Consider the following 25,798-nt stretch of genomic DNA (forward strand, 5'->3'; position numbering starts at 1 on the left):
TAGGCGATGTTTGCAAAGAAGTGATCAAAATAGTCGTGAATAACACGACCTTATCGAAGAATGGGAAGCAAAAAGTGCCTCCATAAGTTGCATTTCGATTTGAACTCCAATTTTGACCTGTTCGACGACGATGCCTGTTAAAAAGAGAAAGGCTCCTGAGGAGGAAGAGGAAAAAGTGGTTAAGTATGTGGCTGGAAAGCAACCTAGAACAGGGGACCTTCCCAATGTTGATTACAATATTCCGCTATATCCCGAGTCAGAGCTATATCAGGATGATTGGGTTATTCCAAAGTTTAATCTGTTCATTTCATTTACGCTTAATTATCTGATAGAATCGTACAAGACAGTTTTCAAAGATTTTATCAAACTACCGAGTAGAAAGTTCCATCCGCAGTATTACTACAAGATACAGCAACCGATCTCTATTAATGAGATCAAATCCAGAGATTACGAATTTCCCGACGGATCTCACACCTTTTTGCTGGATGTTGAATTGCTGGCTAAAAACTGTGCATCGTATAATGAGCCGGATAGTTTGATTGTTAAGAACTCAATACAAATGGTTCAATACATTGAGTACGAAGTTTTGAAAGCGAAAAATGTCACAAGGAATTACCTTATCTCGGATGATGTCAGACCTCGCCTTCTGAATTATTTGGACCGAGTGATAGATGCAACCGACAAAGACATAGAACTGGAATATGGCGCTACAAAAACCGATGCAGATGGAACCATGAAGATCAGTGAACCATTCATGCATCTGGTGGAAAAGGATGAGCTTCCGGATTATTATGAAGTAATTCACAGACCATCCGCTCTCGCGCCAGTGAAGCAGAATTTGGAAGTTGGCTACTATGCTAAGATTTATGATTTCATTATTGATACTCAACTAGTGTTTCAAAATGCTCTGGTGTTCAATGACAGTACAACATTAATCTATCAGGATGCTCAGAAACTGCTCAGGTATTTCAATCATTTAATACAGTATAGATTTTTCCCTGAGTTGCGGGATGTTAGCGAGCGAGGAGAAATCAAGCTTGAGTATGACAAAGTCGAGTACGAGCAGTACCTGGCCAATGGCGGCAATGATCAAACTGAGGAGGTTTCGAAGGATGACGACGAGGCAGATTATGATTTCAATCATCTCGAAGGACTTGGTAACGGGTACAATAGAGCTATACTATCCGAAGATTATCTTCTAGGGCCCAACAAACTGGAAATGCAAAACAAAAAACAAAAATTGTCCACGCCAATCGAGGAACCCCCTAGGGTGCTCAAATACAATATTCTAGCATCAATGCAAAAAGAAATGACATCTGAAGAGCACACAATGCAAAGAGTACCCTATGATCTGGTCAAACAGGTTTGCATCTATTCATCCAAGAACCTCTATCGACAGGCAACGACGCCGGCCATGGGCGGTAAGCCCTCCTGTAATCAAAACTGGGTCGAATTCATTTTTTGCGGTGACCAACTCAGTCAGAACGAGAACATGTTTTCCCTCACACTACAACCTGTCCAAACTTTCTTGACGCTGACAGCCACTATGAATGATAAAAAAGCAGTCACTTCGTTAACCGTCAACAAAGAAAATATTAATTCCGAAAGGGCAACCTTGAATAGCATGAAACAGCAACAGGACAATAATCGAGAAAAAACGGAGTTGCAGGAGGATAATGCAGGGTCTGAAAAATTCGACATCCGGCTCAACGAGGGTCTTAATTATGTTGAGTTCAAGTGCGAGCAGCCAGAATCCGAGAAGAAAGAAGTAATGAGGTTCTGGATTAACATACTGCCATAAGCTAATTATGTAGATCAGTAATTGTCATTTGTAATTATATGAAAATCTTAGAGCAGCGGTTCTGAAACTAGCTATGAAATCTCTCCTTTCTCCTTCCGTTCCTTCTTCACTGTTGAACTTGAGCAAGTATGTATGAAGGAACAAGCAAACGGATTCAACCCAGAACATTGCAGGGTTTATGGGAAGTTATTTGGACCAATGAATCGAGTGCTGGTCAATTTGGGAGGCTGGCGAAGATTAGCCCATCGAAGATATCTGAGACTTCTAGTGGCAGTTGCTATTTTGTCGCCATTGATATTTTATTGTCTGCATGGTTCGTCAATATTATCTGAAAACGACCTGAATGAGAACCAGGGGCTGCAAAGTGTCGATGTTGGCCGTCCAAAGATTTATGAGAGTACCAGCGGCAAGGGAAATGATATCCTTTTGACGCTTGTGAGGAATTCAGAACTAATCGATATGATTGACACTATTGAGCGTTTCGAAAGGAGTTTTAACTCGAAATACCATTATCAATGGTGGTTCATGAATGATGAAGAGTTTACTGAGAAGTTCAAGGAAGAAGTGTCATCTAGAGTCTCTGGTGGTGCTAGATTTATCAAGGTACCTGGGGAGATGTGGACCTACCCTGCGAACATAGACAAGGAGAAGGCAGCCGCTAGTAGGGAAGATTATTCCAAGAAGAAAGTTATGTATGGGGAAAGCGAGTCGTACAGATTCATGTGTCGCTTCAATTCCGGTCTGTTTTATAAACTAAATGAGCTACGCGATGTCGAATATTACTGGAGAATAGAACCTGGCGTGCATTTCGACTGCGGAATAACTTATGATGTTTTCCAATACATGAGACAGAATAACAAACTCTATGCGTTCAACATGGCTCTGCAGGAAGACGTCAGAACCATACCGTCTCTTTGGAACACCACGATAGAATTCTTCAAGAAAAATCCTCAATACCTTGCTGATAAAAATAACGCTGAGTTTGTTACAGATGATGGTGGGTCGTCGTATAACCTGTGTCATTTCTGGTCGAACTTTGAGATTGCGAATCTGAGGTTTTACCGCTCCGACGCTTATGACAAGTACTTCCAGTACCTAGACGACAAAGGTGGTTTCTTCTATGAAAGGTGGGGGGATGCTCCAGTACACACATTAGCTGCCAGCTTTATGCTACCTGTCGATAGCTTACATTTCGTTGCTAATACAGGATATATGCATAACCCAAATCAGGACTGTCCCGTGGACGAGGAAGTGAGAGACATCCTACATTGCGATTGCAATCCAAGGAAAGATTTTACATGGCACAAATGGAGTTGCGTCAGCAAATTCTTTGATGTTAACAACTATCCAAGACCAACTTCCGTTGCCAATTTAAAAGAATACTATCCGTATGTCCTCGAGAACACTTAGATAGCGGATACCGTACCTGAATCCGAGTAAGAGAGATTAAGACTATTGATTGATGAAGCCGTCAGAATCCGATACCATTATTGACTGTCCATCGAGATTGCACACGACAATTAACCAATCATGTCTGAATATTTTGGAATTCTACCGTCGATAGTGATAACCGTTAAATTTCACAGTGTCGTTCGTTCTGCCTATGTGCTGTTCGAATAACCCCGTAAGACCTGAGAGATGCAGTTAGTACTTAAGAGAGTTCATTGAGTGCGTTATTCCTCCAAGATATATTAAGAAAACCGCTCGAAGCAAGATCAAAGCAATGGTTTCAGTATGTTGATGGGATTCTCTCAGTTGGGATGCATTGGCGTCCATAATCTAGCCTTCTTCACACGGTAAACTAACGAATTTTCTCCCAAGCAGTATATCTCCAAACTAGCCACCAAGACAGCACCACATTTTGGAAGAGTCAATTCAAGCAATCTTATGAGCTACATTCCAAATTTGGCTATTTGGGGTGCAGCATCCACTGCAGGCCTGTTCGTTTTCACAGCTGGCTGGCCCACTTTCCAAGACACCTTCTACAAGAAGATTCCAATCCTGGGTTCTTACTGGGAGAAGGAGATCCCACCAGAGGATAGAATCAACTGAGTTCGAAATAACTCCACAAGCATGACAGCCCATAGCTGTTTTATCGTCCTACATTTCTGAGATAGCGGGAATTCATATAGGCGTATATTATTTATTCATATTATGTATATTTCGGCTCGAACGAATCAAGAACAAGACCATGCATATCATGAAACCGCTAGCGAACGTTAGTTAACTATAAACATCATAAGGAGCTAGAGCCCAACAATCAGAGCTTAGAGTCTGATCCCACTAATTTAATAGCGCAGTTGTTCAAGACAACAACGTCTCTGTCAAGGTCCACGGTCTGGAAGATAACGATACCATTGGGTTGCTTCCAGGCCTTGACTTTCAACTTGTCACCCGGGAAGACAACGTTTGTGAACCTTACTTTCAACTCGGAGTAAGGACCAAACTTGTCAAGCAAAGCTTTAGCGCTGACACCCAGAGTACATAATCCATGTAGTATCGGACGAGGGAACCTAACAGCCTTGGCCAAGTTAGGATCGATGTGCAGTGGGTTATAGTCTCCAGATAACCTGTAGAGGGCAGCTTGATCCTTATGAGTAGCGACTTCAATTTCAAAATCGGGTTTTCTGTCTGGGGCTTCGAATTTCTGTACGGCGAACTTTGCCCTTTCACCTTTAATAATTTGTTTGCCACCTGGTGTGCGGGCGCCTCTTATGAAGAATGACCCTTCATTGTAGGCCAGTAGCTTCTTAGTTTTCACATCGTACGTCTCAAACCCACCTACTATTATAGCTGCTTTCCCCCCCTTGTTCAAGATTTGAAGTGGTTTGGCAACAGTCTTCAGGGAACCTTTGGTTGGTAGTGGATATTCACCCAGTCTGAAATATTGTTCTCCGTGAAGAAGCATGGCAAAATTGAAGTTTTCTACTAGCTTGTTCATATTGAGCGCTCTGATGCTTGTCATGAAGGGAATGACAGCAAATGAGGGCAGGACGTGGAAGTTAGGATCATTTTCGTAGGTTAGCTGCAACTCTTGACTCGTTGCCCCAAGGCCCAGGTTGTACAATATACAGTCTCTCTCGGTATAACGAAAAATATCCTTAGAACTTTTGGACGATTGCGCCTGTTGAACAGCCTGCAATATTGCCATAGAGGACTCTTCCGTGGTACTTGGATTGATAGTTCCGGACTCAAAATTCGTGATCTGTTTCCAGTTGTTTTTGATAACCTCTGGTTCTATTGAGTCTGTGACAGCGGTAAATCCTTCGCTTCTTTGCCATCTTGTCTGGCCGCACCAGCCACCGCCGACTTCGAATAACTGTCCATTAACGCCCTTTCCACCGCCTTTCCTTTGAAGTTCCTCACTTGCCAGCAGAACGACAAATGGAGAGACCTGTGAAGGCTCAAAATGGTTCACTAGTTCTTTCTCCGTGAAAATGGTCTTCGTCATAGCAGTTTCTGCATGAGGGGCGATAATATTGACCTTGATACCTTTTCTACCACCCTCAATGGCAAGAGTTCTGGATAAACCAAGAATAGCCGCCTTGGCCGCAGCATAATTTGTCTGTCCAAAGTTACCGTAAATACCTGAGGTTGAACTAGTGTTAATGATGTAGCCCGATTTCTGCTTCAAAAACACCGGCCAAACTGCTTTGCACATGGCAAATGTGGCATACAGATGAACCTCTATCACAGCAAACCATTCATCATCTGTCATTTTCTTGAACGACCTATCACGCAGGATGCCCGCATTATTAACCAGCACGTCAACACGGCCAAAATTCTTCAAGGCATTCTCAATGATCTGAGGAGCTTCGGTAACTATATTGTGTGCATCGGGGATTGCGGTCCCATCTCCAAACTGTTTATTAATGTCGCTTGCTGAGACGTCAGCATTGCGAATATCGTTCACGATAACCTTGGCACCATACCTTGCAAACCAGACAGCATGCGACTTCCCAAGGCCTCCTCCGGCCCCAGTTATAATAACGACTTTTCCGCGTAGCGATTCGATTTTTACTGATCCCTGATCGTTTTGAGCGGGCAACTTCTTAGCTTTAGTTATCAAATCGTTGTAATCTGAGAGCTGAACTGGGTGCTGTACCTTGTTAAATGATTTATCTCTAAAATCCGTGATAGATTCCCATTTGTTTAATATTGCTTCTGGTGTGAATGTCTCTGGGTTCGGGTTGAAGATTTGACCAGATGATCTCTCCCATCTAATCTGCCCATAAAAGCCGGCGGCAAGCTCAAAAATAGAATTCGTTACTTGCGTCGACTCATGCGTTAAAAAAAGGACCAGTGGAACGATTTTCTCCGGTCCTAGCTGTTTAAGAATATGTGGCGGCAAAACATTCTCAGTCATTCTTGACCTTGCCAGTGGAGCGATCGCATTCACTCGGATGTTATACTTGTAACCCTCCTTCGCTAAGGTTTCTGCCATCCCGACCAAACCGAGCTTGGCCGCTGAATAGTTTGCCTGTCCGAAGTTTCCGTATAATCCCGCAGGCGAAGCCGTATTGATAATCCTCCCGAACTTTTGAGAAAGCATATGCGGCCAGGCGGCTTTGCACAGCTTGTAACCACCGTTCAAGTGAACATCCACGACAGATCCAAACTCCTTCGCCGACATCTTAGCAAAAGAGACGTCTCTCAGAATGCCCGCGTTATTGATCAACACATCAATTCGACCGAAATTGTCGATCGCCGTTTGAATTATCTTCTCTCCATGCTCATTAACCGAGTCATAATTAGCTACCGCAACACCTCCGTTTTTCTTGATCTCTTCCACTACTACATCGGCTGCTCGAGTGCTGCCGCCAGAACCGCCCAACGAGCCGCCCAAGTCATTCACCACAACTTTAGCGCCCCTCTTGGCATATTCTAATGCATACACTTTACCTAAACCACCTCCTGCTCCCGTTACCACAACCACCCTATCCTTGAACTCCAGTTTTTCTCCAGACATCTTGGTGTTTTACTGCCTCGGGACAATTCTTGTACAGACTATCGATCTCTTGCTGTGCTTTTATATACCATTCTAAGGTGCCTTATTTTGCCGCCGTGGCGGCTTTACTCCGATCCCCTAAGCTGTGCCCCGCTTTCGAAGTCAGGCCTCCTCATCCCTAAGGCCGGCGTTTAGTCGCTTAAGCGCGAAGCGTCAAAACTTTTAAGAGATGATGAGATGAAGTGAAAGATTATTATGAAGAAAGGGATTGAATACTTCAAGATCTTATTTCGTAGTCACCCGTGGTAGTCATATATTTGACGCCTTTGAAAGGCTTTGTGCCCGTAGTTCCTTGTGAGTTGATGTTAATTGCTTTCACGCGAATCCCACTTATCAACTGCCCGGTATGTGTGTATGACAATGATACGCGCTGCACTTTTGCGTCGCAGGAGAGGCCAGTGCTGTTCTCTACGCAGCCTCTCAAAACTGGTAAGCTGCCGGTGGGCGTGTCTTTATCGAAAATCCAGGCGCCTTTACCGGAGACGACGCTATTGTCGAATCTTCCGTGTGTATTGCGTAGCACCTTGATCTTGAATTCAGAGTCCTGTGTGGTATCCCGGTTCTGAGAGTTGTTGTCTGTTGGGGGTTGCAACTCCAGGCCGATGCACAAATCTTGGATGCTTTCAACTTCCCTAGAGTTAGCTATGTTGACTGTAAGCTCGAACTCGTCCTTCTTTGTGCCCAGTTGATCTTTGAAATCCAGCGTGATCAGACCGACGCAGCTGTTGTATCTGCGGGATTGGCTAACCTGATCTAGATCTATGCTGTACTGTATCAAGCTGAATTTACCATCGGGCGGGATGAATTTGAGATTCGACAGGTCAGTTTTATTCTCTATGCAGTTGTGAAGCGCGGGAACTCCCATATCGTTGCCTGCCAAATCGAGCTGAAGCTCAACTGACGGGGTGTCGCTCAGGTAGCACCTGACGGTGGCGCGGCCATTGATTGTACCACACACCATCGTCATCTTGGAGGAGTCGAAGCGCAAGTTTGAGCCAGATGTCTTGCGGCTCTTTTGATAAGTAACATGTATCTCTTCAGTCATGTCGACGTAAAACTCATTATTAGTATATTTCAAGCCAGCACTTCTCCAGGGCACCATTTCGCTCTCCAATGAACTATCGGTTTCGAATCTGGATTGCTTGTTGCCAAATCTTTCCCCGTGCTGCTGCCCCTGACGCTGAACCGCAACTTGCAAGGTGTGTGCCGTCGAGGTGATGATTTTTGACAGATCGGACCTCACCGGCACCACTTTCTTGACGCTATTACTGTACAATTTTCCAGCCGCCGGCACGCCGCCGCTGACGCAGACGTAAAATATCATGGTAATTCGGTCGTAGTTATTCTTGATCTTACTCGCTGTTAGTTGATCCTTATCAAAGTACTCCAGGAAAAGTCTATCCATATCCTCCATAAAGACGAAAGGCGAGCACTTGGAACCAGAGCTGCAGGCTGAAGTCAAACAGAAATAATACAGCTTGTTTGTAGACGAGTAGTACTTGTAAAGCTCCAGGTTCTTACCTACTGGTTGACGTACCGCATTCAGGTTACCGTTGCCGTCATTGGTCCTCGTGCCGCTCTCAGTGGTGTTAGCATCGCTCATCAGCTTTGGACAAACCTCCTGTACCTTGGTCCTTAAATGTTCAAAAGACGGCGATTTTGAGCTCAGAAGGTATTGGAATACCAACGAGTATTTTGAATCAGTGATATAGAACGCGATAAACATTCTCTATTCCTCACCTGGGCACACTGATCTGCTAGTATTGTTGAGCATACGTACTATTTTTCAAAGGTACCTTTTACATGAAAAATGGGTATCAAGACATACAAGGCAAGTCGAGCCTGAAATTGCCTGGCTTGCAGCGATATGTACGTTGGATTGTCTACAGAACATTCAGCGTCAAGATTCTAGACTCTATCTGTTGCGATGCGCGTAACCTACATACTAGTGCCGTTCAGCTGAAGTCATCGCTGCGTGCTGTCACCTCGAATCAACGAATAGCTTTCTTAGCGTCGCAGTGATTTCCTTGCAAAATGAAGCTCCATAAACCTGAGGCTTCATCAAGGCCCGCGTACCTCATTTTATAGATCTTACTGGCTCAAATGATCGCTATCTAAGCGATCATTGTAAGCTGTGCTAGTGAATTTTCATCTTCATTATGAGTTCAAGTCCATCAAAAAACATCTTACTATAACAACGAATAAAGCAGAAGAAGGTCGCAATAAAGAGAAGCGAGGAACTCATGAACGTGGATAATGGTGGAAACGATCAAAATGTGGCCTCAGAGCAATCTAATGGGGTAACGGACTCCAATCCATTCAGTAATATAGGTACTCCATCTTTTAACTTATCGCAGATACCGAGAAACGTACTTCAAAACCTTACGCCAGCTCAGGTTCAAATGATTCAGCAGAGACACCGACAGTTGCTTATGAATAGGATTCAGCAACAAACGTCTTTTACTCCTCCGGTTCAGCAATCGCAACCACAGACCAAGGCGAGCGAGCAGGCCCAGGCAGAGGCTAGAGCACGAGCACAAGCTCAAGCGTTGGCAGAAGCTCAAACTCAGGCAAGGGCGCAGGCCCAAATGCAAGCCTCACAGCATTTGCCTCAACAACGGACGCAACCGCTTCCGGGGCAGCAGATGTCAATGTCACGAAACATTCCGACAAATCAGCCATTAGACGGTGGTGCTGCCGCGCAACATGCAGGGATGTCGAGGTCATCTGGAGGAGACTCGGGGTCACCTCAGGCGCCAATCAATTTACCGCCTCAGATTGCTCAACTACCACTTCCGATGCAACAGCAGGTGTTAAGCCATTTAAAACAGCAGGCCATAGCGAAGAACAACCCAGCTGTCGTTGCGGCCGTTACCGTCGCTCAACAGCAATTACAGCAACAACTACAGCAACAGCAGCAGCAACAACACTCTCGAGTTCCACTGCCGCAACCTCACGAATCACCCGCAAGCGCACAGGTCCAAGGACAGCAGAACGTACCGACTCAGCATGCTCTTGGCTCGCAGATACATCAACAGCAAATGCCCGTAGTTTCAGGTGCTCCTACGGACGGTCAAGCTTTTCATCTTTCGCAACAAAATATGAACTTGCCTAACGCTGGACCGCTCCCAGCGATGCCTAAGTTTGACTTGCCAAAGTACCAGACTATCAAGTTTGATCCGCCGGAGACTAAACTGCCGCATCCGACCTTCTGGTCCGAACAACAACCATCAACCGATACCTTACTCTATGAACAAATAATTCAACGAGACAAGGCAAACAAATTGGATTTGGCAAAAGAAACCAATGGTTACGAACCTTTTAGTATCTATGGTTTTAGTAACAAAGAGTACCTGGGGAAGCTGTGGCACACTCTGAAGTATTACCAAGAACTGAAAGCGACAAGAATGAAGTCTATAACGAATACTTCCCAAAATATTCCTTCCGCTAGCATATGGGGTGATGGATATTCCGGTTACGGTAACGGTGTAACCAATTCTTTGAGTCAAGTCATTCCAGAGACACTTATTGATGGGCGTTCTCAGTTCTATCAAGACCGATTAAAAATCTACGAACAAGCTATGAATGAGGAGAGCGAGGAGCTTGTTCCCATACGATTTGAATTCGATCAAGAGCGTGATAAATTCTTTTTGAGAGATACCCTTCTCTGGAACAAGCATGATAGCATACTGAAGATCGAAGATTTCGTGGACGATATGGTGAGGGATTACCGATATGCACCAATCTCTAGGGATCAAATCGCCGAAACAATCTCTCAAACCATGAAAGAGCAGGTAGCTGAATATCAGTCAGATCCGTATCTTGACCTGAACCAAGAACGCCCTGGCGGCGATGATATGCGAATCAAAATCAAGATCGACATTGTTGTGGGACAGCATCAGTTGATAGACCAATTCGAGTGGGACATCTCAAACACAGAAAACTGTCCGGAGGAATTTGCCGAGAGTGTGTGTCAGGAACTATCGTTACCGGGCGAATTTGTGACCGCCATTGCCCATTCCATTAGAGAGCAGGTCCACATGTATCATAAATCCTTGGCACTCCTGGGCTATAACTTTGATGGCTCTGTGATCGACGATGACGATATTCGCAGTAGGATGCTTCCCCTGATAACAATTGACGATGTTTTTAGAGCTCCGTCAGAGGCAAAGCTTTATACACCAAATTTGTTGCAGATTTCTGCTGCTGAACTGGAGAGGTTGGATAAGGATAAAGATAGAGACGCAAGGCGCAAGAGGAGACAGGGCCGTTCTGGTCGCCGTGGTGTTGTCGTTGTAGGCAACGGTGGTGGAAGTAATTCCGCTATTGCTTCAACTGGAGCCGGAGGTCCTTCCGGCGCCAACGGCACAATCGAAGTATCTCTTCCGGACGTTGCAGATATTCCAAGAACTTTCCGAACGCCAATTCCAAGCACCATCCTACCGGGAGCGATCGACCTTGGACCTTCAGTAGGGTCGTATGACCTAAGTACCACAACAGAATACAAGCCCAGGCCAATAATGCCCCCAGCCGAACTGCAGCCCTGCCACATAATCGACCACATACCGGGAAGCTCACTACTACTCTGCATTAAGCTTCCTAAGAGCACTCGGATCGAAGCAGAAGACCTGAATTAATCCGAGGGCCTGCCACAGAGCAATTATTGCAGAAATAATGTATATATGTGTCTACATCTAAGTCAAAAGAGCATATAGGCAAACAGATTCGCCACGTTTGAGCTCCTCGCACTGGATGCTGATTTGAAAGCTGAGATCAACTGGCCGTTGTGCATCGAGAATCCTGGTGCATTTTATATGGTGGCTTTGTAGAGTTTGGACTATTTTTACGGACTTAGATAAAAAAGTGCACTAATCTCGCTAATGTGGACTCTCTGAGAAACTAAGAACTGAGGATTTAGTCAAGGCTTATTCGCTAATCTGCGCATAGAGCCCGGTTAAGATGGCTGGTGAAGGCTCAAGCCAGAGCCAAATTGTTGGGAATTCGAGGAGTATGATAGATGCAGAAGTTCAAGGTGCCAGCACTCAAGATGCTTCTATAGCATCGGTGGCGGAAGATGAGGATGTCCAGTTAGGGGAGGAGACAGGAAGATTTTTTCCACTGTTGTTGCGAAATAGAGTGGCAAAGCATACCAGAGCTGTTGGAAGACATTTTAACGTTTTAGATAGGCTTTTCAAGAGAAACAGACGACAGGTCATACATCTGCAACAGGGAGCCAGTTATGACGGAGTCTTCAGTAATCTAAGCGCAAAGCCAGATATTAACAACGATGCCACGACAGGTTCTGAGGATAACCCACCTACGTACGACGAAGCGGCCGTGGATATGGCGCCTTCGTACTATGGGGTTGACGAGGATGGTTCAGGAATGTACTATAATGAGATTTGCATAGAGGGTCTTCCTGTAGGCAATCTTGCCAACTTGATATGGAACATGGTTGTGAGCTCGAGTTTCCAGTTCATTGGGTTCTTAATAACATACATTCTTCATACATCACACGCAGCGAAACAAGGGTCGAGGTTTGGATTAGGCCTAACGTTCATGGGATATGCATACTCAATGAGCCCGAACGACGTCCTTTCCAAGGTAGGTAAAGATAAACAGGTCGATCGAGTAAAGCTTTCCGATCCCACTGACCACGATGATTTGCATTTATATTCCTCTCCGACAGTACAGGATGACTTCGAACCAAAGCTGGCCCCAGGTGCGCATCCACAGAAGCAGGAATTACCGCTGTTAGCTGTGTTTACTGGTCTACTGGGCATCTTCATAATGCTCAAGAGTCTTTATGACTACGTTCAAATCAAAAAGATGGAGAGAAAATTTCTATCACAGGAGCAGAGTTCGCCCTAACGGATCATGTACGATTATAAAAATGCGTCAAGCGCCCTCCAACGAGTCTCAAGTTTGTTTGTTTTTTTCTGTTAACACATAAGGGGACGTCTCCAGCATGAATTCTGTTCAACCCAGCACATCTAGCACTTTCTCATAAATGGTGAAAACGATACCACCACTCAGAATGAGTCTGCCCAGTCTTGGTGTTGTGCCCTTCCAGAAGGTTTTCACTCCCTCTTCCTTGAAGATCCGGGCAAAACAGTTCAGCGTCGAGGTGTATTCGGAAGCGTTTAGGCTTTGCATCCTTGTCTTGACTGTGTCGAGGGGCATGGTCGTGTAAACCGTGACGATACCGCTAAAGGCACCGACGATGAACGTCAGACCGGATGACAGCGGCTGATCCTTAGGAGATCCTGTATAATCCTGCACCATAATTTTGATTTTGTTATAACATCCCAGTCTGACTGCCTGGTTAGCTGCCTGCCTCATCGACACTGGCAGAACTCCGTTATATAGACCTCTCACTCCTTTATCACGGATCAGAGAACCGTAATTCCTCAACATGCCGCGCCCATTGTTGTGATACTTAGGATTGGCACTCTGTTTGTCATCGATTAAACCAGTCTTGATGGCTTCAAATGGCGTCACTGCCACAACACTCTCCAGTAGACCAGCTCCCAGGCCTGCAATCACACCTCGAGGACCACTCAATTCCCCAGTTTGAGGATCCCTCAGAAGGTTCTTGATCATATCAAAACCCAGGAATCGAACTCCCGCCTTGGCCGTGTTCCCAACGATAAACGCCGGGCATCCTACATATATCGATCCAATGCCCTGAACCTTGGCAGTATTATATATCAAAACCAGCGGATTCCGCGTAGCTTTCGATGCTTTATCCACCAGCTGCAGCCTGGTCTTGGCAAATTCGAACGGATACGTAATACATGCTTCTGCCGCACCGGCTAAAGAGCCTGCCAGAAATGACTTGGCTGGATCCACCTGTCTTTTCTGCGAAGACATCGAGATGGCAGATTTCGTGATTACAGTGACTTTTTACAAGAATGCCATGGCCATCAACGCTAGCTGCTGTATTCTTTTATAACTGATTGCTTGAAGTGAAAATAATTGACTGTGCGTCTTCGAGAAAGCGCGGAATTCTGAACAGAAGTAGCCTGAGGACAAAATTCGGTGATGTTTAGCATCGATCAGACGATTTGGTACAATTGTTCGATACAAGTCGTAGTCTGTACGGGAGTTCGCTGGCGTCCAGAGAACACACTTGAACTGCAATTGGAGGCTCTTACACTGCTTCAAGATGCAGTTCCAAACGTCCATACCTTACCGAGGCGTGGCATTATCTTGCAACTTGTAGCTCTGCGATTATCTTATTCGGCAGGACTTACCGCAATCTCTCAAAGAGGTTCGGAGCCCCAGGTGGATCATGATCATGCGAATGGGTCATTCGGATTCGCTAACATGCAGAATGTAAGTATCGAATACAAAACGATCCAGGACACTCGGATTAGTTTTCTTGGTGCAAGCTTACAGTCCATGGAGACGAGCTCGGGGTTTAGCATTCTTTAATTCGCTTCGAGTGACATATACATTGTAGAACAGAGCAGTTTGGAATAAACCAGAGCGGGAGCTGGAAGGCTGAGAAAGGAGACTAGTGACTTCAAATGGCCGGAGCTCATGAATCAGCCAATGTCCGAGCAAAAGTTGTCTGCGAGAGGGATATGACAAGACAAGGTGCTGTAGCGATCGATAAGAACTCGATGGATTATATAATGCGTTCAGCGGTCGCTGGTGGGATTTCCGGCTCATGTGCAAAGACATTGATAGCTCCTCTGGATCGTATCAAGATTCTATTTCAGACTTCGAATCCGCATTACACGAAGTACGCAGGGTCGCTGGTGGGACTGGTGGAAGCAGCAAAGCATATACGGATTAATGATGGGCTGAGAGGCTTTTTTCAGGGACACTCGGTGACGTTGATTAGAATCTTCCCGTATGCTGCGGTCAAGTTTGTTGCGTATGAGCAGATACGGAACGTTCTGATTCCGAGTAAAGATTACGAGGTGCATTGGAGGCGACTGGTGAGTGGCTCTCTTGCGGGGCTTTGCAGCGTCTTTCTGACTTACCCGTTAGATCTCATAAGAGTTCGCCTAGCGTATGTCACAGAGCATAAGAAGGTCAAGCTTGGGAAGATCGTGAGAACGATTTGGGAAGAGCCTGTGTCGGCTACGTTGGCGAAGAAGTGGTATGTACCCCTATGGTTTGCCCATTGGAGCAATTTTTACCGGGGCTATATTCCAACGGTGCTTGGAATGATTCCCTATGCTGGGGTGTCGTTCTTTGCGCATGATTATATGCATGATTTACTGCGAGTACCGGTTCTGGCACCCTACTCGGTGGTCAGCTTGAGCGAGGAGGAGGAGTCGAGACGGTCGCAGAAGCGTCAGAGGGTACCCTTGAAGACCTGGGCGGAACTTGTGTCCGGCGGTTTGGCCGGTATGGCCTCACAGACCGCAGCTTATCCGTTTGAGATCATAAGAAGAAGACTGCAGGTCAGCGCCTTGTCGCCAAGGACAATGTATGACCACAAGTTTCAGTCTATAACGGAAATTACAAAGATTATCTACAAGGAGCGCGGTTGGCGAGGCTTCTTTGTCGGTTTGAGCATAGGCTATATCAAAGTTACGCCGATGGTTGCCTGCAGCTTTTTCGTATATGAAAGGATGAAGTGGCACCTGGGCATATGAGACCTTATACATTCTCCACACTGTTTACTTTTGCATTCATAAGTCATGTCAATAGTTTTGTAATGCATAATGACATTTTCTGCTTTTCTACAGTCCAGAGCTACGCATGGAGCACATTCCCCCTCCCCCAGGTTACATGCTTTTAGGCCAGCTACCTAAATTGTGAGTAATACTCTTCTTCTTGAAACCTTTTGTTTACCAAATCCAGAATTTGCTTCGGATATACCTTTTCCAAAGGTTCACCACCATTTAACACCCTGTCTTCGTGAATCTTTTGTTCTTCCTTCGTCAGGACTACAACGTTCTGCAAGGAAACCGGCTTCTTTGGATCCCACTTGGACAAAGTTAATCTTGTCGAGAAACCGCTCACGGGCGACTTGCCCCTGAAGACCTCTTCAACAATATAGCTTACTTCTTTCAAAGCTATGGGGACACGTTGATCCGGCATACCGATTCGGGTCATTTGTCCGGCGAGCGATTGGTATATGCCATCATAGATCTTGATCCGGTTCTTACCCTCAATTGGATTCATCGGGTACCCCGAGACTTTGGTCAGAATCCAGGTTGCAATGGTCAGTCCAAAAATGCCTGGCATGGTCCCCAGCACTGGAAGGATCCTCACGCGGAAATCCTTCAACGCGCTTAATTCTCCGACTTGGCCTTTTTCATATTCTTCGTCAGGCAGTGGCAGTAGCTTAGCCTTGCGAGGATCAGGCTTCTCAGCGCTAAATACTGCAGGAATACCTGTAGTGATGCCTCTCTTCTTTAATCTTCTGCGGACAGATCGAGCTAGCGGATCTTCCTCGGTGGTTGTCAGATCTCCCACGTTTATACGAGTCGGGTCACTTTTAGTTGAAGCGCCCATCGATGAGATGACTTCTATTTTGCGGTTGTACGCAAACTCCAGTAGGTCAACTTTTGTATCGATGTTATCGATGCAGTCAATGATCATAGTGGGCTCACCGTCTTCCAATAAAAGCCTCTCGGCATTCTCCTTAGTCCAAAGTTCATTGATTGCCTCTATTTCACACCAGGGAGCGATTCTAAGCAGGTGTTGTTTCAAACAGTCCACCTTTGGCGTACCAACGTCACTTAGTTGAGCACAACTATGTCTGTTAAGTGAGCTGAGGGAAACTTGGTCGAAATCAATCACCCTAATACGGCGACAGCCGGAACGAACTAACATGGTGACTACCCATGACCCAACACCACCAGCGCCCACAACAACAAAGTATTGCTGCTTCAGCTTCTCCATTCCCTCTTCACCCAGAAACGCATAGTTTCGAGCAAGCTGCTCTCGAAACAAGCTATCGTCGTATTCATTAGTCTCCAGAGCTTTTAGAATCTTAGCCTTCGCTGCGCTGTCATCGTCAGAGCGTAGCTTCAGTGCGACATCTAAGCACTTCGTAGCAGCAGCGGCGCAAATAGCAGTCACAGCGATGAGTTTCCACTGCTCTTTCCATGAGCTCATCTTGAATTGGCCTTCTGAAAATTACCAGTAGTATACTTTCAGATTACTTGACGTTAAAGTATAAACTATTTACTGTTTACTTTACATGATGAAATTTGCCAGCGCCAGGTGATGAGCACATCGGTGAATGCAAATGCTTCGTATGAATAGAAAAACATAAAAATTTTCAGAAACTAGCATTTCAGGTTAACATATAGTGTAATTAGACGTCCTCGAACTCGATATCCATATCATCGTCTTCATCGTCTTCAATGTTATTTGAGGGACTTGTCTCCTGCATTTTGTTGGATTGCTGTCCGTCTTCCAGCGTCACAGCTCCATTTGCAGCTTGATTAACCTGCTTCTCATTTTGATCAACGACATCTTCAAACTCGTCATCATATGCAGCTTCATCTTCGTCTTCGTCTTCTTCATCCTCATCTTCATCCTCTTCCTTCGCTTCTGCCTGTTTCTTAGCCAGAGATGCATAGTATTCGTTCAAAGTCCTTTCATTTTCTCTTTCTTCGAGTTCCTGTTCTGTTAGTGGACGGTGTTTATGATAAAATTCGTCAATGCCCATCTCCTGCTTAACGCCACCGTTTGTTTCTTCCAGTGACATATTTGCCTGAGCTGTGGTCCTTGGATCAAACTCCTCGTCCTCATCCAATCTGCCCAATGCTGACTTGCCAATCGTACTCTGTTTATGCCATTCCGGTACAGCGTTTTGTTTCCTCTTTTCTTCTGCTTGACGTTCCTGCAATGCGCGCTGAGCGATCTCATCGCTCGCCGTTGTAATGTTGACATGCAATGTAGCTTGGGAGTTGGCGCCGGCACGGCGGCTGCTGTCGTTGCCCAGCGAAGAGCCATCCATGCCAACTCCCATCGAAGAGTCCCCTGGCCTGAACATAGTGCTTCCCTTCTTTGGATTATAAGTGTATGCAGCCCGTGATTGGTTTTGAGGTGGTATCAACCTAGCCAGAGCTATCTCAAATGTGTTCTCCTCGATTCTCGAGTCGTCGATCTTCTTCAAGTAGTCGATAATCGGCTGGACTTGGTCCATAAGCCTGTTCAATCGATCTTGCTTCTCCTTGTTCTTCTTACCCGAGTCGTCCTCTACCAAAGGCTCATTGCATAACGAACACAAAAATTCAGTTCTATCGTAGTTAAGTAGTTGAACCGCCTCCAACTGTGTGTATTTTGTCGAACAGATTGGACACATGTAACCGTTTGGGGCTGAATTCTTGTCGAGGTCATCCTTCAATCTCTGTACCACCTGATGCACCTTCCACTTGATGGCATCGATGGCATGGGGAAATTTAATGTAGAAATAAGCCCGTTCCACACTTTTTGAATTAGGCGGGTATTCCCTCTGCTTATGCATCGAAAGAAGACCATCCGACCTCAGTCTCGCCACCAAAGGCCCCAAATCGGTTTTATTTATCCCAAGCAACTGCTTTAAATCCTCCTCCGCCAGGACTGAATGAAAAAGAACAGCATCCAAAACCAAGATGTATGATCCACCGTAGAAACCTCGAACAACAAACTTTAGCAAATTTTTCACGATCTCATCAATAGGCCTGTCCATAATTCTCCGGTTGCCAGCGAGCCAGGACGCCTACGAAAGCAGCAACGAGCTCACAGGTGAAACAAGGGAACTCTTTATCCTCTTAATGGTTGATGCGGCTCCTTGGCATGATAATCACTGATCGAAGGTTATTAATGCACATCTCCGTATAAAGTGAGGCAACGCACCCAAAGTGAAAGCAGCTTATCTACCACCGAGCATTGCCGCAAGGATCAAGAGGCCCATCCGGAGGATTCTTGCCTTCATTGGTTCAAGCTTAGCAGAAAGTGAAACGCTTTTCTCAACTACAATTACAAAAAATTTCGCCATGGATACCCAGCGCTTGCAAAATCAGAAGCGCTCGCACTGACATTCTGCTGTCGAGGGTTAGATTCGCCAGGCGCCTACCTTCAAGTCCACTAGACGCTTGAAAGCGCCGGTTTTTCCGGCGACGCCGCTCTCGGAAAAACCTAATTTCGCCGTCTGCTGATGAGCTTCCGCGATGAGCTCCATGACTCCGATATTTCCCGATGCAGATAAATTTCACTGCTCAATGGCATGCCGCTACCGCTTTATGAGAGACTACGAGATCCAATCGGAACTGCAATTTGATTTGCTTCGTTATTTTGTCAATATGAAACCATCCGAAATTCTCCGGTGTTCAAAATGACTTCTCTGACTCATCGTCTTCTTCGATTCTTCAAGCAGCAATTAAAAAAAAACCCATATTATGAGTTTTTTTTTTTTTCTTTCTTCAACCAAAGCCAAGTCCAGTTTTATATTACAGCGTACTGCTGAGATGTTACTGCGCCATTGTATTGCAGTTAGAGTCGTAGATTTCTTGCTTCTTGTTTTTTTTTTTTTTCAATAGTAATTTTTTCGCTTGACAGTTTAATTTACGTCGTCTTCTTCTGCTTGCAGATTTTTCAGAGGCCCTGAAGCTATAAAAATACACAACTCCGTGGCTCAGGGAATTTCATTGCAGGTAGAAGGTGATTAGGTTCTTTTCCAGGTGAGAGAGTAGGTGATTTATCTGTATATTATTGCACCTCCAGTTCTCCAGTCAAAAAATGATGATGAGATCGAGAGCATCTATCGACGTCGCGCAAATTATAGCACGTCATTCGCGCGGTCGTTTATATGCCCGTCTATATTCGTCCAGTACGAAGCCTACTCTAGCCACGACCACTAGAGATACGACTTTCCAAAAAACTTATGATGATGCCAATGTTCAAAAAATACCAGTCGGGTCTACAGCCAAAAAGCTTTTCGGCAAGCCTAAGAAGACGCGTCTTTCCGTCGATGGACCTATTGAATGTCCCTTGGAGAGCTTCCAGCTCCTAAACTCTCCGCTTTTCAACAAGGGCTCGGCTTTCACTCAAGAGGAGAGAGAGGCTTTCAATTTGGACGCTTTGCTTCCACCTCAGGTAAACACCCTGGACGAGCAAGTTGAGAGAGCATACAAGCAATTGTGTTACTTAAAGACACCTCTAGCAAAGAATGATTTCATGACCTCTATGCGTGTGCAAAACAAAGTTCTGTATTTTGCGTTAGTTAGAAAACACATCAGAGAATTGGTGCCGATCATTTACACTCCAACCGAAGGTGACGCTATCGCAGCTTACTCTCATAGATTCAGGAGACCCGAAGGTATCTTCTTGGATATCACCGAACCGCAGTCTGTGGAACGTAGGATGGCCGTCTATGGTGGTGACAAGGACGTTGACTACATCGTTGTTTCCGATTCGGAAGGTATCTTGGGGATTGGCGACCAAGGTATTGGTGGTATCCGTATCGCTATTTCCAAGTTGGCGTTGATGACGCTCTGCGGTGGTATTCACCCGGGCCGTGTCATGCCCGTATGCCTGGACGTTGGTACCAACAATAAGAAGCTGGCGAGAGATGAATTGTACATGGGCAACAGATTTAGCAGAGTCAGGGGAAAACAGTACGACGAGTTAGTCGACAAATTCATCCAAGCAGTTAAGAAGAGATTCCCTAATGCTGTCCTCCATTTCGAAGATTTCGGTGTTAAGAACGCCAGAAGAATCTTGGATAAATATCGTAGCGAGCTTCCTTGTTTCAATGACGATATTCAGGGAACCGGGGCTGTGGTGATGGCCTCTTTAATCGCTGCTCTGAAACACACCAAGAGAGACTTGAAGGACACAACTGTGATAGTGTATGGTGCCGGTTCTGCTGGCCTGGGCATTGCCGACCAAATCGTGAGCCATATGGTCACTCATGGTCTATCGAAGGAGGAGGCCCGCAGTAAGATCTACCTGATGGACAGACGTGGGTTGATCACGCAATCTCTAGAAGCTGGGTCGACGAAAGCGCAACATCTTTACGCTAAACCGGATGAAGACTGGGCTGGCGTCAACACCAGGTCTTTGCTGGATGTCGTCTCGCGCGTCAAGCCAACTTGTCTGATCGGCTGTTCTACCCAAGCTGGCGCTTTCAACAAATCTATCGTTCAAGAGATGTACAAGCACAACCCAAGACCAATCATTTTTCCATTATCAAACCCAACAAGACTACATGAAGCCGTTCCAGAAGATCTGTTGAACTGGACAGACAACAATGCGTTGGTTGCTACAGGTTCACCTTTCCCACCTGTGAACGGTTACCGTATCTCAGAGAACAACAACTGTTTCTCGTTCCCAGGTATCGGTCTAGGTGCCGTGCTATCTCGTGCCAAGATCATTTCCGATACTATGATCTCCGCGGCCGTGGACCAGTTGGCGGCTCTATCGCCATTGGAAGAGGGTAACTCGAAGCCTGGTTTACTGCCTCCATTGGAAGTGATCCAAGATACGTCCTCCAAGGTTGCCACCGCAGTGATCCTGCAGGCTTTGAAGGAAGGTTCTGCCCGTATTGAAGAGGAAGATGTACCGGGACAACCAGGTAAGAAAGTACAAGTACCCCGTGACTTCAACGAGTGTCTAGCATGGGTCAAGAATCAAATGTGGGAACCAGTTTATAGACCAATGATCAAAGTTGATCATGACCCATCGATTCATACCCATCAGATTTAAGAAAATGTAATATATATTCTTTCACCTTTCCAACATTTTATTAAATTTTATCTGAGATTATAATGCATTCTTTATCATTGAAGAAATGCCTGTTCGCCGTTTTTCAGTGCCAAAACATCCCTAACGTCGGTGGTATGCCTGAGAGCTTCAAGGAAGGGCAAAAGCGTTAGTAAATCGTTATCCGATGGATCGCTTATCCACCCCTCCACCTGAATCGCGTTTTCCACGTTCATCGCGTAACTTACCGGGCTGTTATCTACCAGGATAACTTCTCCCAAGCTGACATTTGAAGAATTCTCCATCGGTCCACAAACGGTCGAAAGGTCCTTGATGTAGCCCACACCATCTCTCAGGATGCAGTTATTTCTGTACAGGCGCTTCGAGAAGCGACCGGAGAAAGAACTCTCCAGCCAGTCTATCACGGGATCAGCGTACTCCTTCATCGACGCCGTGAAGACCACCAAGTCGTACCATTTGCTAACCTTGGAAAGAAACAGGTCACAATGTGGCCTCTTATGAACGTAATACAGCGTCGACACTCCACTGACGGCGAATCGTACTTCGACCATGTGACCCTGCGATGAATTACTATGAGACGTACTTCGAGAAGCCGAGTGGATCAGCGTCTCATCCAAATCCACAACAAGCCGTTTCCTCCGTTCCGCATGCAAAACAGACTTCGGTATCAGTTTCTTCGGGAACAGGAACCTGCCCATGCGTTTTGTTCCAAACACCACGTTCGACGAGCACTCGGACCTGACTCCCGACTTATTCCTACTGGTCACAGAATGCCGACGCCCCGCACTCCCGCTCGCCTTCGACAACGAACCCTTGACCGCATCCCTCTGCAAGATAATCTCATCCCCGCCAGCCAAGTCATCTTCATCATTCTCGCTAATCGCCCTTAAAACCGGTCCATTCTCCGCCACCGAATCCCGTCTTCTCTGGCCCCTTTTCAGCCGTGACTTGACACCATACTCCACCAAAAGCAATGGCGAACAAATCAACCACCAAACAAACTGGATCGGTCTCATAACAAGGTATCGAGGCAGAAAAAGCACCACCATCCAAAGATAAACAGACAATCGCGAACCCTGCTCCTGCCTCACCGCTTTGACAGGTTTCACCCCTGTCGTACCATCACTTTCATCGCGATCATCGTCTTGTGACCTGTCACTACCATTCCTATTGAGCTTCTCCAGCGGCACCACCAGATTGTTATTGATGTACGATAGTGCATTCATCAATCACTCACCATGACCTACCTAGTAGTCTCTTCTCCAACAATCAACACAAGCTCCAACTACAGGAGGGTACACATACGCATATACATACGCATTCATCGATCATGGGGCTAGCTCGCCTACAAAGCCCAAAGCCCAGAGCCCAGAGCCCAAAAGCCCATATACGATCCCAACAAGCCGGATCAAAACCCGTTCTCGTACCACATGACACGCAGAGCAAGCGGGCTTCCAAATCGAATGCAAATCGTTGGTTGCGAGAGCGCAGGGCAGTTGCTACGCACAGCACACAACGACCATGGAAACACAACATCTCAGCCTCGTGGTCCGGGCAGCAGAACAGAATTTCCCGGCTACAATTCGTGTGCAAGACCAGACCCTACATCGGCAGGTCATCGCGATCGACTCGCAAGACCATCGAGTAGACACCTCCAGCGGCTGTCTGAGTCACTATGCAGATCGCGATGCCACCGAAAGACTTCTGTGGGAGCTTGTCGAGATGCTCGACCACAACCTGGGGTCCGTTTACGCGCGCGTGACGCGTGAACTGTACCACAACACGCGGCCCTGGCGCATAAACAAGTGGGACGAGATGTTGACCCGCGGGCTTGTTTATGTGGTGTACGTCACCCGCAGCGGCGCTGCGACGGGCCGTCGGCGCCGAGGTCGGAGCACCCCGTTGTTGTTTCTGTCGTTTATGCTGACGGAGGAGAACGGGCTTATCCACAGCGACCCTGCGCGCGTCTGGTCGGTGCTGTATCTATACGAGATCCAGCTGTTGCCCTGTGTACGCGGGCGCGGACTCGGGCATACGCTGGTCTCCGAATACCTGGCGGGCACCGCGCGTGCAGTGCGCGAGGGGGCCCGGATGACCGCCGACCAATTCTTCGGTGTTGAGCTTACGGTGTTTGGCGAAAATGACGGAGCCATCCGATTCTACCGCCGTCTCGGTATGCGGAGAGCGGCGGATTCACCGGAGGAACGTCACGATGATGTAATTTCCCAGAAACCGCTGTACTATCTGTATGTGATGCGCATCGACAATGTGCCACCGGGATATTTATAACTTCGTTTTTCCTAGTGTGGAAGATTGTTTTGACTCGTGCGTCTCTACGGAAACTTCGGAAGATGGCAAAGCAGGGAAGCCGACGATTTTTCTTTTTCTTTTCTTATTGCTGGTTTCGAAACATTGTTGAACGACGGGCTGCGCAGGTTTCTTCGAGGAGCATGGAACAATGTGTAAGGACGATTTAGGCAACCCCCTTTTGGTCTCTCCAGTGTTCTCTGCGTTGCGTTCTCTGGGTGCTTCTGAGTGCCTGTGCGGCGACCGTGGATTCTCCTTGAAGAATTTTTGTACAGCTTTCGAGAAAAATATGCCTTTGTTTGCAAACTGAAAGGGATGTTATAAACCTTGCGTTTTTCCGCTTTCTGCTCTTTTCGAGTGGCAGAGAACAATTGGTAGATTATAGAGGTCTCCCTACACTCCAAATGTTAAAAGAAGTTTAAACCTTCTTTCTATTTGGCCCGCATTGAAAGAAAAAAAGTAGATCGCAAAACTTCAACTAATTGAACAATTGCAATATTGGCGTTTAATTCTTTTTTTCTTTGTTTCTAGCAGGATTTTACCAGAAATTGGGCTTTAGTGCGCCAATCCTTTTTTTTTTCAATTCCGTTACCTCGGTTGGCCACTTCTGCGTCCCTCTTTATAGTTCCATCTCATGGAAAACTATCCAATAAGGCAGCAGCAGGGCCAGCTACAAGCAAACCCTAGGGAAGATGGTCTCCATGGGAGTGACATGTCTGGGATCCGCAGAGGGGACGAACCACAGCAGCAGCAACAACAACAGCAGCAGCAGCAGCAACAGCAGCAGCAAAGGCACCCGGTACCCTTGCAACCTAACTATCAATACGAATATCCTTACAAGTATCCCAGTGTGTCAAACGTCATGTATGCGGGGAACAATCCTCCACGGAACAGCGTATCCTATTACGTGAATGAGCAGGATTCTTCACACCAACTCTCTAAGCAGAGCAGTGGTGTTAATGTCTTGTATCCAAACGTTTTACCGGGAATGTATCACCAGGGCAACGTGTTTCAGGCAGGGACGCAGCCGCAATCATCAGCCCCGCCCCCACAGCAGCACCCGCAGCAGCAACAATACTACCAATACCCGCCAAACATGCCTCTGACAGCGCCGCAGTTTCCGCCGCATCAGTACTATCCCATTTATCCGCCGGTCGGGGGGCTATCGCAACCTCGCGATACCGCAGCACAACGGTCACGGCAACTGGTTCTCCTAGATAACTCTAATTCCAATGGAATGCTGCCAAGTTTACAAATCCAGCAGCCGCTGATACAGCAGACGGCCGGCAAACATCATCTATCCATACCGTTTCAACCGCCACATACCCAGGCGAGGATTGCGCCCGCGGACGATCCAAGACTGACATATCAGCAACCTCTACCACTGCCGTCCGTCGCCCCGAGTGGGTGGATTAACGATACCAATGACAATAGTGAACGTAGAGCCGACGGCAATGTACCGAGAATTAAGGACAGCATTGATGGAGCCGACGATATCGACAACTACGACGAGGATGGTGATCGGAAATCTGGAAGGAGAATTCTAGACCAAGGCTCCGTCCATAAATGCCATCTATGTAACAAATCTTTCAAGAGAAGGTCTTGGTTGAAACGTCATTTACTGTCCCATTTCCCAGATCGTCATTTTGCATGTCCCTGGTGCCTGAGCAAACACAAAAGAAAGGACAATCTTTTGCAGCACATGAAACTCAAGCATACGGATTACGTCTTACAAGAGCTGCGTTCACACAACATCAAAGTGGATGGTGGTTTCCTTACAATTTCAAACAGCAACAACAACAGTAACAACAGCAATAACAACAGCAGCAACAACAGCAGCAGCACCTCTACCAGCAGCAGCAGCAACAACATTAGATCCTTGCTGTACGAGGGAAAATTGAACAAAGATGAAGTTAAAAAAGTTCTAAATTCTCTCATTGATAAGCATAATAACGCGCATAATTGATATATCTCGCATACATATATTGTAATATTCT

The 25,798-nt window shown here is 46.3% G+C and overlaps 15 protein-coding genes across 15 annotated transcripts; 9 read left to right on the forward strand and 6 right to left on the reverse strand.

The window, feature by feature from the left end:
* Window positions 1–130: 130 nt before the first annotated feature.
* Window positions 131–1,801, forward strand: RSC4 (Rsc4p; the record flags this gene model as incomplete). The annotated part of the gene is made up of 1 exon (XM_037281410.1): window positions 131–1,801. One exon carries the CDS (start codon window positions 131–133, stop codon window positions 1,799–1,801), a length of 1,671 nt encoding a protein of 556 aa, XP_037137305.1.
* A 132-nt stretch (window positions 1,802–1,933) lies between these two features.
* Window positions 1,934–3,211, forward strand: HG536_0A04480 (glycosyltransferase family 15 protein; the record flags this gene model as incomplete). Its single annotated transcript, XM_037281411.1, has 1 exon — window positions 1,934–3,211. The coding sequence occupies one exon, from the start codon at window positions 1,934–1,936 to the stop codon at window positions 3,209–3,211; it is 1,278 nt and encodes a 425-aa protein (XP_037137306.1).
* Window positions 3,212–3,524: 313 nt separating this feature from the next.
* On the forward strand, window positions 3,525–3,853 carry QCR10 (ubiquinol--cytochrome-c reductase subunit 10; the record flags this gene model as incomplete). Its single annotated transcript, XM_037281412.1, has 2 exons — window positions 3,525–3,533; window positions 3,626–3,853. 2 exons carry the CDS (start codon window positions 3,525–3,527, stop codon window positions 3,851–3,853), a joined length of 237 nt encoding a protein of 78 aa, XP_037137307.1.
* A 208-nt stretch (window positions 3,854–4,061) lies between these two features.
* On the reverse strand, window positions 4,062–6,770 carry FOX2 (bifunctional hydroxyacyl-CoA dehydrogenase/enoyl-CoA hydratase FOX2; the record flags this gene model as incomplete). Its single annotated transcript, XM_037281413.1, has 1 exon — window positions 4,062–6,770. The coding sequence occupies one exon, from the start codon at window positions 6,768–6,770 to the stop codon at window positions 4,062–4,064; it is 2,709 nt and encodes a 902-aa protein (XP_037137308.1).
* A 256-nt stretch (window positions 6,771–7,026) lies between these two features.
* APM3 (Apm3p) lies at window positions 7,027–8,535 on the reverse strand (the record flags this gene model as incomplete). Its single annotated transcript, XM_037281414.1, has 1 exon — window positions 7,027–8,535. The coding sequence occupies one exon, from the start codon at window positions 8,533–8,535 to the stop codon at window positions 7,027–7,029; it is 1,509 nt and encodes a 502-aa protein (XP_037137309.1).
* A 517-nt stretch (window positions 8,536–9,052) lies between these two features.
* SNF5 (Snf5p) lies at window positions 9,053–11,446 on the forward strand (the record flags this gene model as incomplete). Its single annotated transcript, XM_037281415.1, has 1 exon — window positions 9,053–11,446. One exon carries the CDS (start codon window positions 9,053–9,055, stop codon window positions 11,444–11,446), a length of 2,394 nt encoding a protein of 797 aa, XP_037137310.1.
* A 322-nt stretch (window positions 11,447–11,768) lies between these two features.
* BSD2 (Bsd2p) lies at window positions 11,769–12,680 on the forward strand (the record flags this gene model as incomplete). Its single annotated transcript, XM_037281416.1, has 1 exon — window positions 11,769–12,680. The coding sequence occupies one exon, from the start codon at window positions 11,769–11,771 to the stop codon at window positions 12,678–12,680; it is 912 nt and encodes a 303-aa protein (XP_037137311.1).
* A 108-nt stretch (window positions 12,681–12,788) lies between these two features.
* On the reverse strand, window positions 12,789–13,682 carry CTP1 (Ctp1p; the record flags this gene model as incomplete). The annotated part of the gene is made up of 1 exon (XM_037281417.1): window positions 12,789–13,682. The coding sequence occupies one exon, from the start codon at window positions 13,680–13,682 to the stop codon at window positions 12,789–12,791; it is 894 nt and encodes a 297-aa protein (XP_037137312.1).
* Window positions 13,683–14,341: 659 nt separating this feature from the next.
* On the forward strand, window positions 14,342–15,424 carry LEU5 (coenzyme A transporter; the record flags this gene model as incomplete). Its single annotated transcript, XM_037281418.1, has 1 exon — window positions 14,342–15,424. The coding sequence occupies one exon, from the start codon at window positions 14,342–14,344 to the stop codon at window positions 15,422–15,424; it is 1,083 nt and encodes a 360-aa protein (XP_037137313.1).
* Window positions 15,425–15,575: 151 nt separating this feature from the next.
* HG536_0A04560 (tRNA threonylcarbamoyladenosine dehydratase) lies at window positions 15,576–16,895 on the reverse strand (the record flags this gene model as incomplete). Its single annotated transcript, XM_037281419.1, has 1 exon — window positions 15,576–16,895. The coding sequence occupies one exon, from the start codon at window positions 16,893–16,895 to the stop codon at window positions 15,576–15,578; it is 1,320 nt and encodes a 439-aa protein (XP_037137314.1).
* A 202-nt stretch (window positions 16,896–17,097) lies between these two features.
* Window positions 17,098–18,459, reverse strand: TFA1 (transcription factor TFIIE subunit TFA1; the record flags this gene model as incomplete). Its single annotated transcript, XM_037281420.1, has 1 exon — window positions 17,098–18,459. One exon carries the CDS (start codon window positions 18,457–18,459, stop codon window positions 17,098–17,100), a length of 1,362 nt encoding a protein of 453 aa, XP_037137315.1.
* Window positions 18,460–19,508: 1,049 nt separating this feature from the next.
* Window positions 19,509–21,476, forward strand: MAE1 (malate dehydrogenase (oxaloacetate-decarboxylating); the record flags this gene model as incomplete). Its single annotated transcript, XM_037281421.1, has 1 exon — window positions 19,509–21,476. One exon carries the CDS (start codon window positions 19,509–19,511, stop codon window positions 21,474–21,476), a length of 1,968 nt encoding a protein of 655 aa, XP_037137316.1.
* Window positions 21,477–21,550: 74 nt separating this feature from the next.
* On the reverse strand, window positions 21,551–22,720 carry NEM1 (Nem1-Spo7 phosphatase catalytic subunit NEM1; the record flags this gene model as incomplete). The annotated part of the gene is made up of 1 exon (XM_037281422.1): window positions 21,551–22,720. One exon carries the CDS (start codon window positions 22,718–22,720, stop codon window positions 21,551–21,553), a length of 1,170 nt encoding a protein of 389 aa, XP_037137317.1.
* Window positions 22,721–23,015: 295 nt separating this feature from the next.
* NAT4 (N-terminal L-serine N(alpha)-acetyltransferase NatD) lies at window positions 23,016–23,783 on the forward strand (the record flags this gene model as incomplete). The annotated part of the gene is made up of 1 exon (XM_037281423.1): window positions 23,016–23,783. One exon carries the CDS (start codon window positions 23,016–23,018, stop codon window positions 23,781–23,783), a length of 768 nt encoding a protein of 255 aa, XP_037137318.1.
* A 652-nt stretch (window positions 23,784–24,435) lies between these two features.
* On the forward strand, window positions 24,436–25,767 carry MOT3 (Mot3p; the record flags this gene model as incomplete). Its single annotated transcript, XM_037281424.1, has 1 exon — window positions 24,436–25,767. The coding sequence occupies one exon, from the start codon at window positions 24,436–24,438 to the stop codon at window positions 25,765–25,767; it is 1,332 nt and encodes a 443-aa protein (XP_037137319.1).
* Between the last annotated feature and the right edge of the window lie 31 nt (window positions 25,768–25,798).

The sequence above is a fragment of the Torulaspora globosa genome, chromosome 1 (assembly GCF_014133895.1).
Source record: "Torulaspora globosa chromosome 1, complete sequence".
Lineage (NCBI taxonomy): Eukaryota > Fungi > Ascomycota > Saccharomycetes > Saccharomycetales > Saccharomycetaceae > Torulaspora > Torulaspora globosa.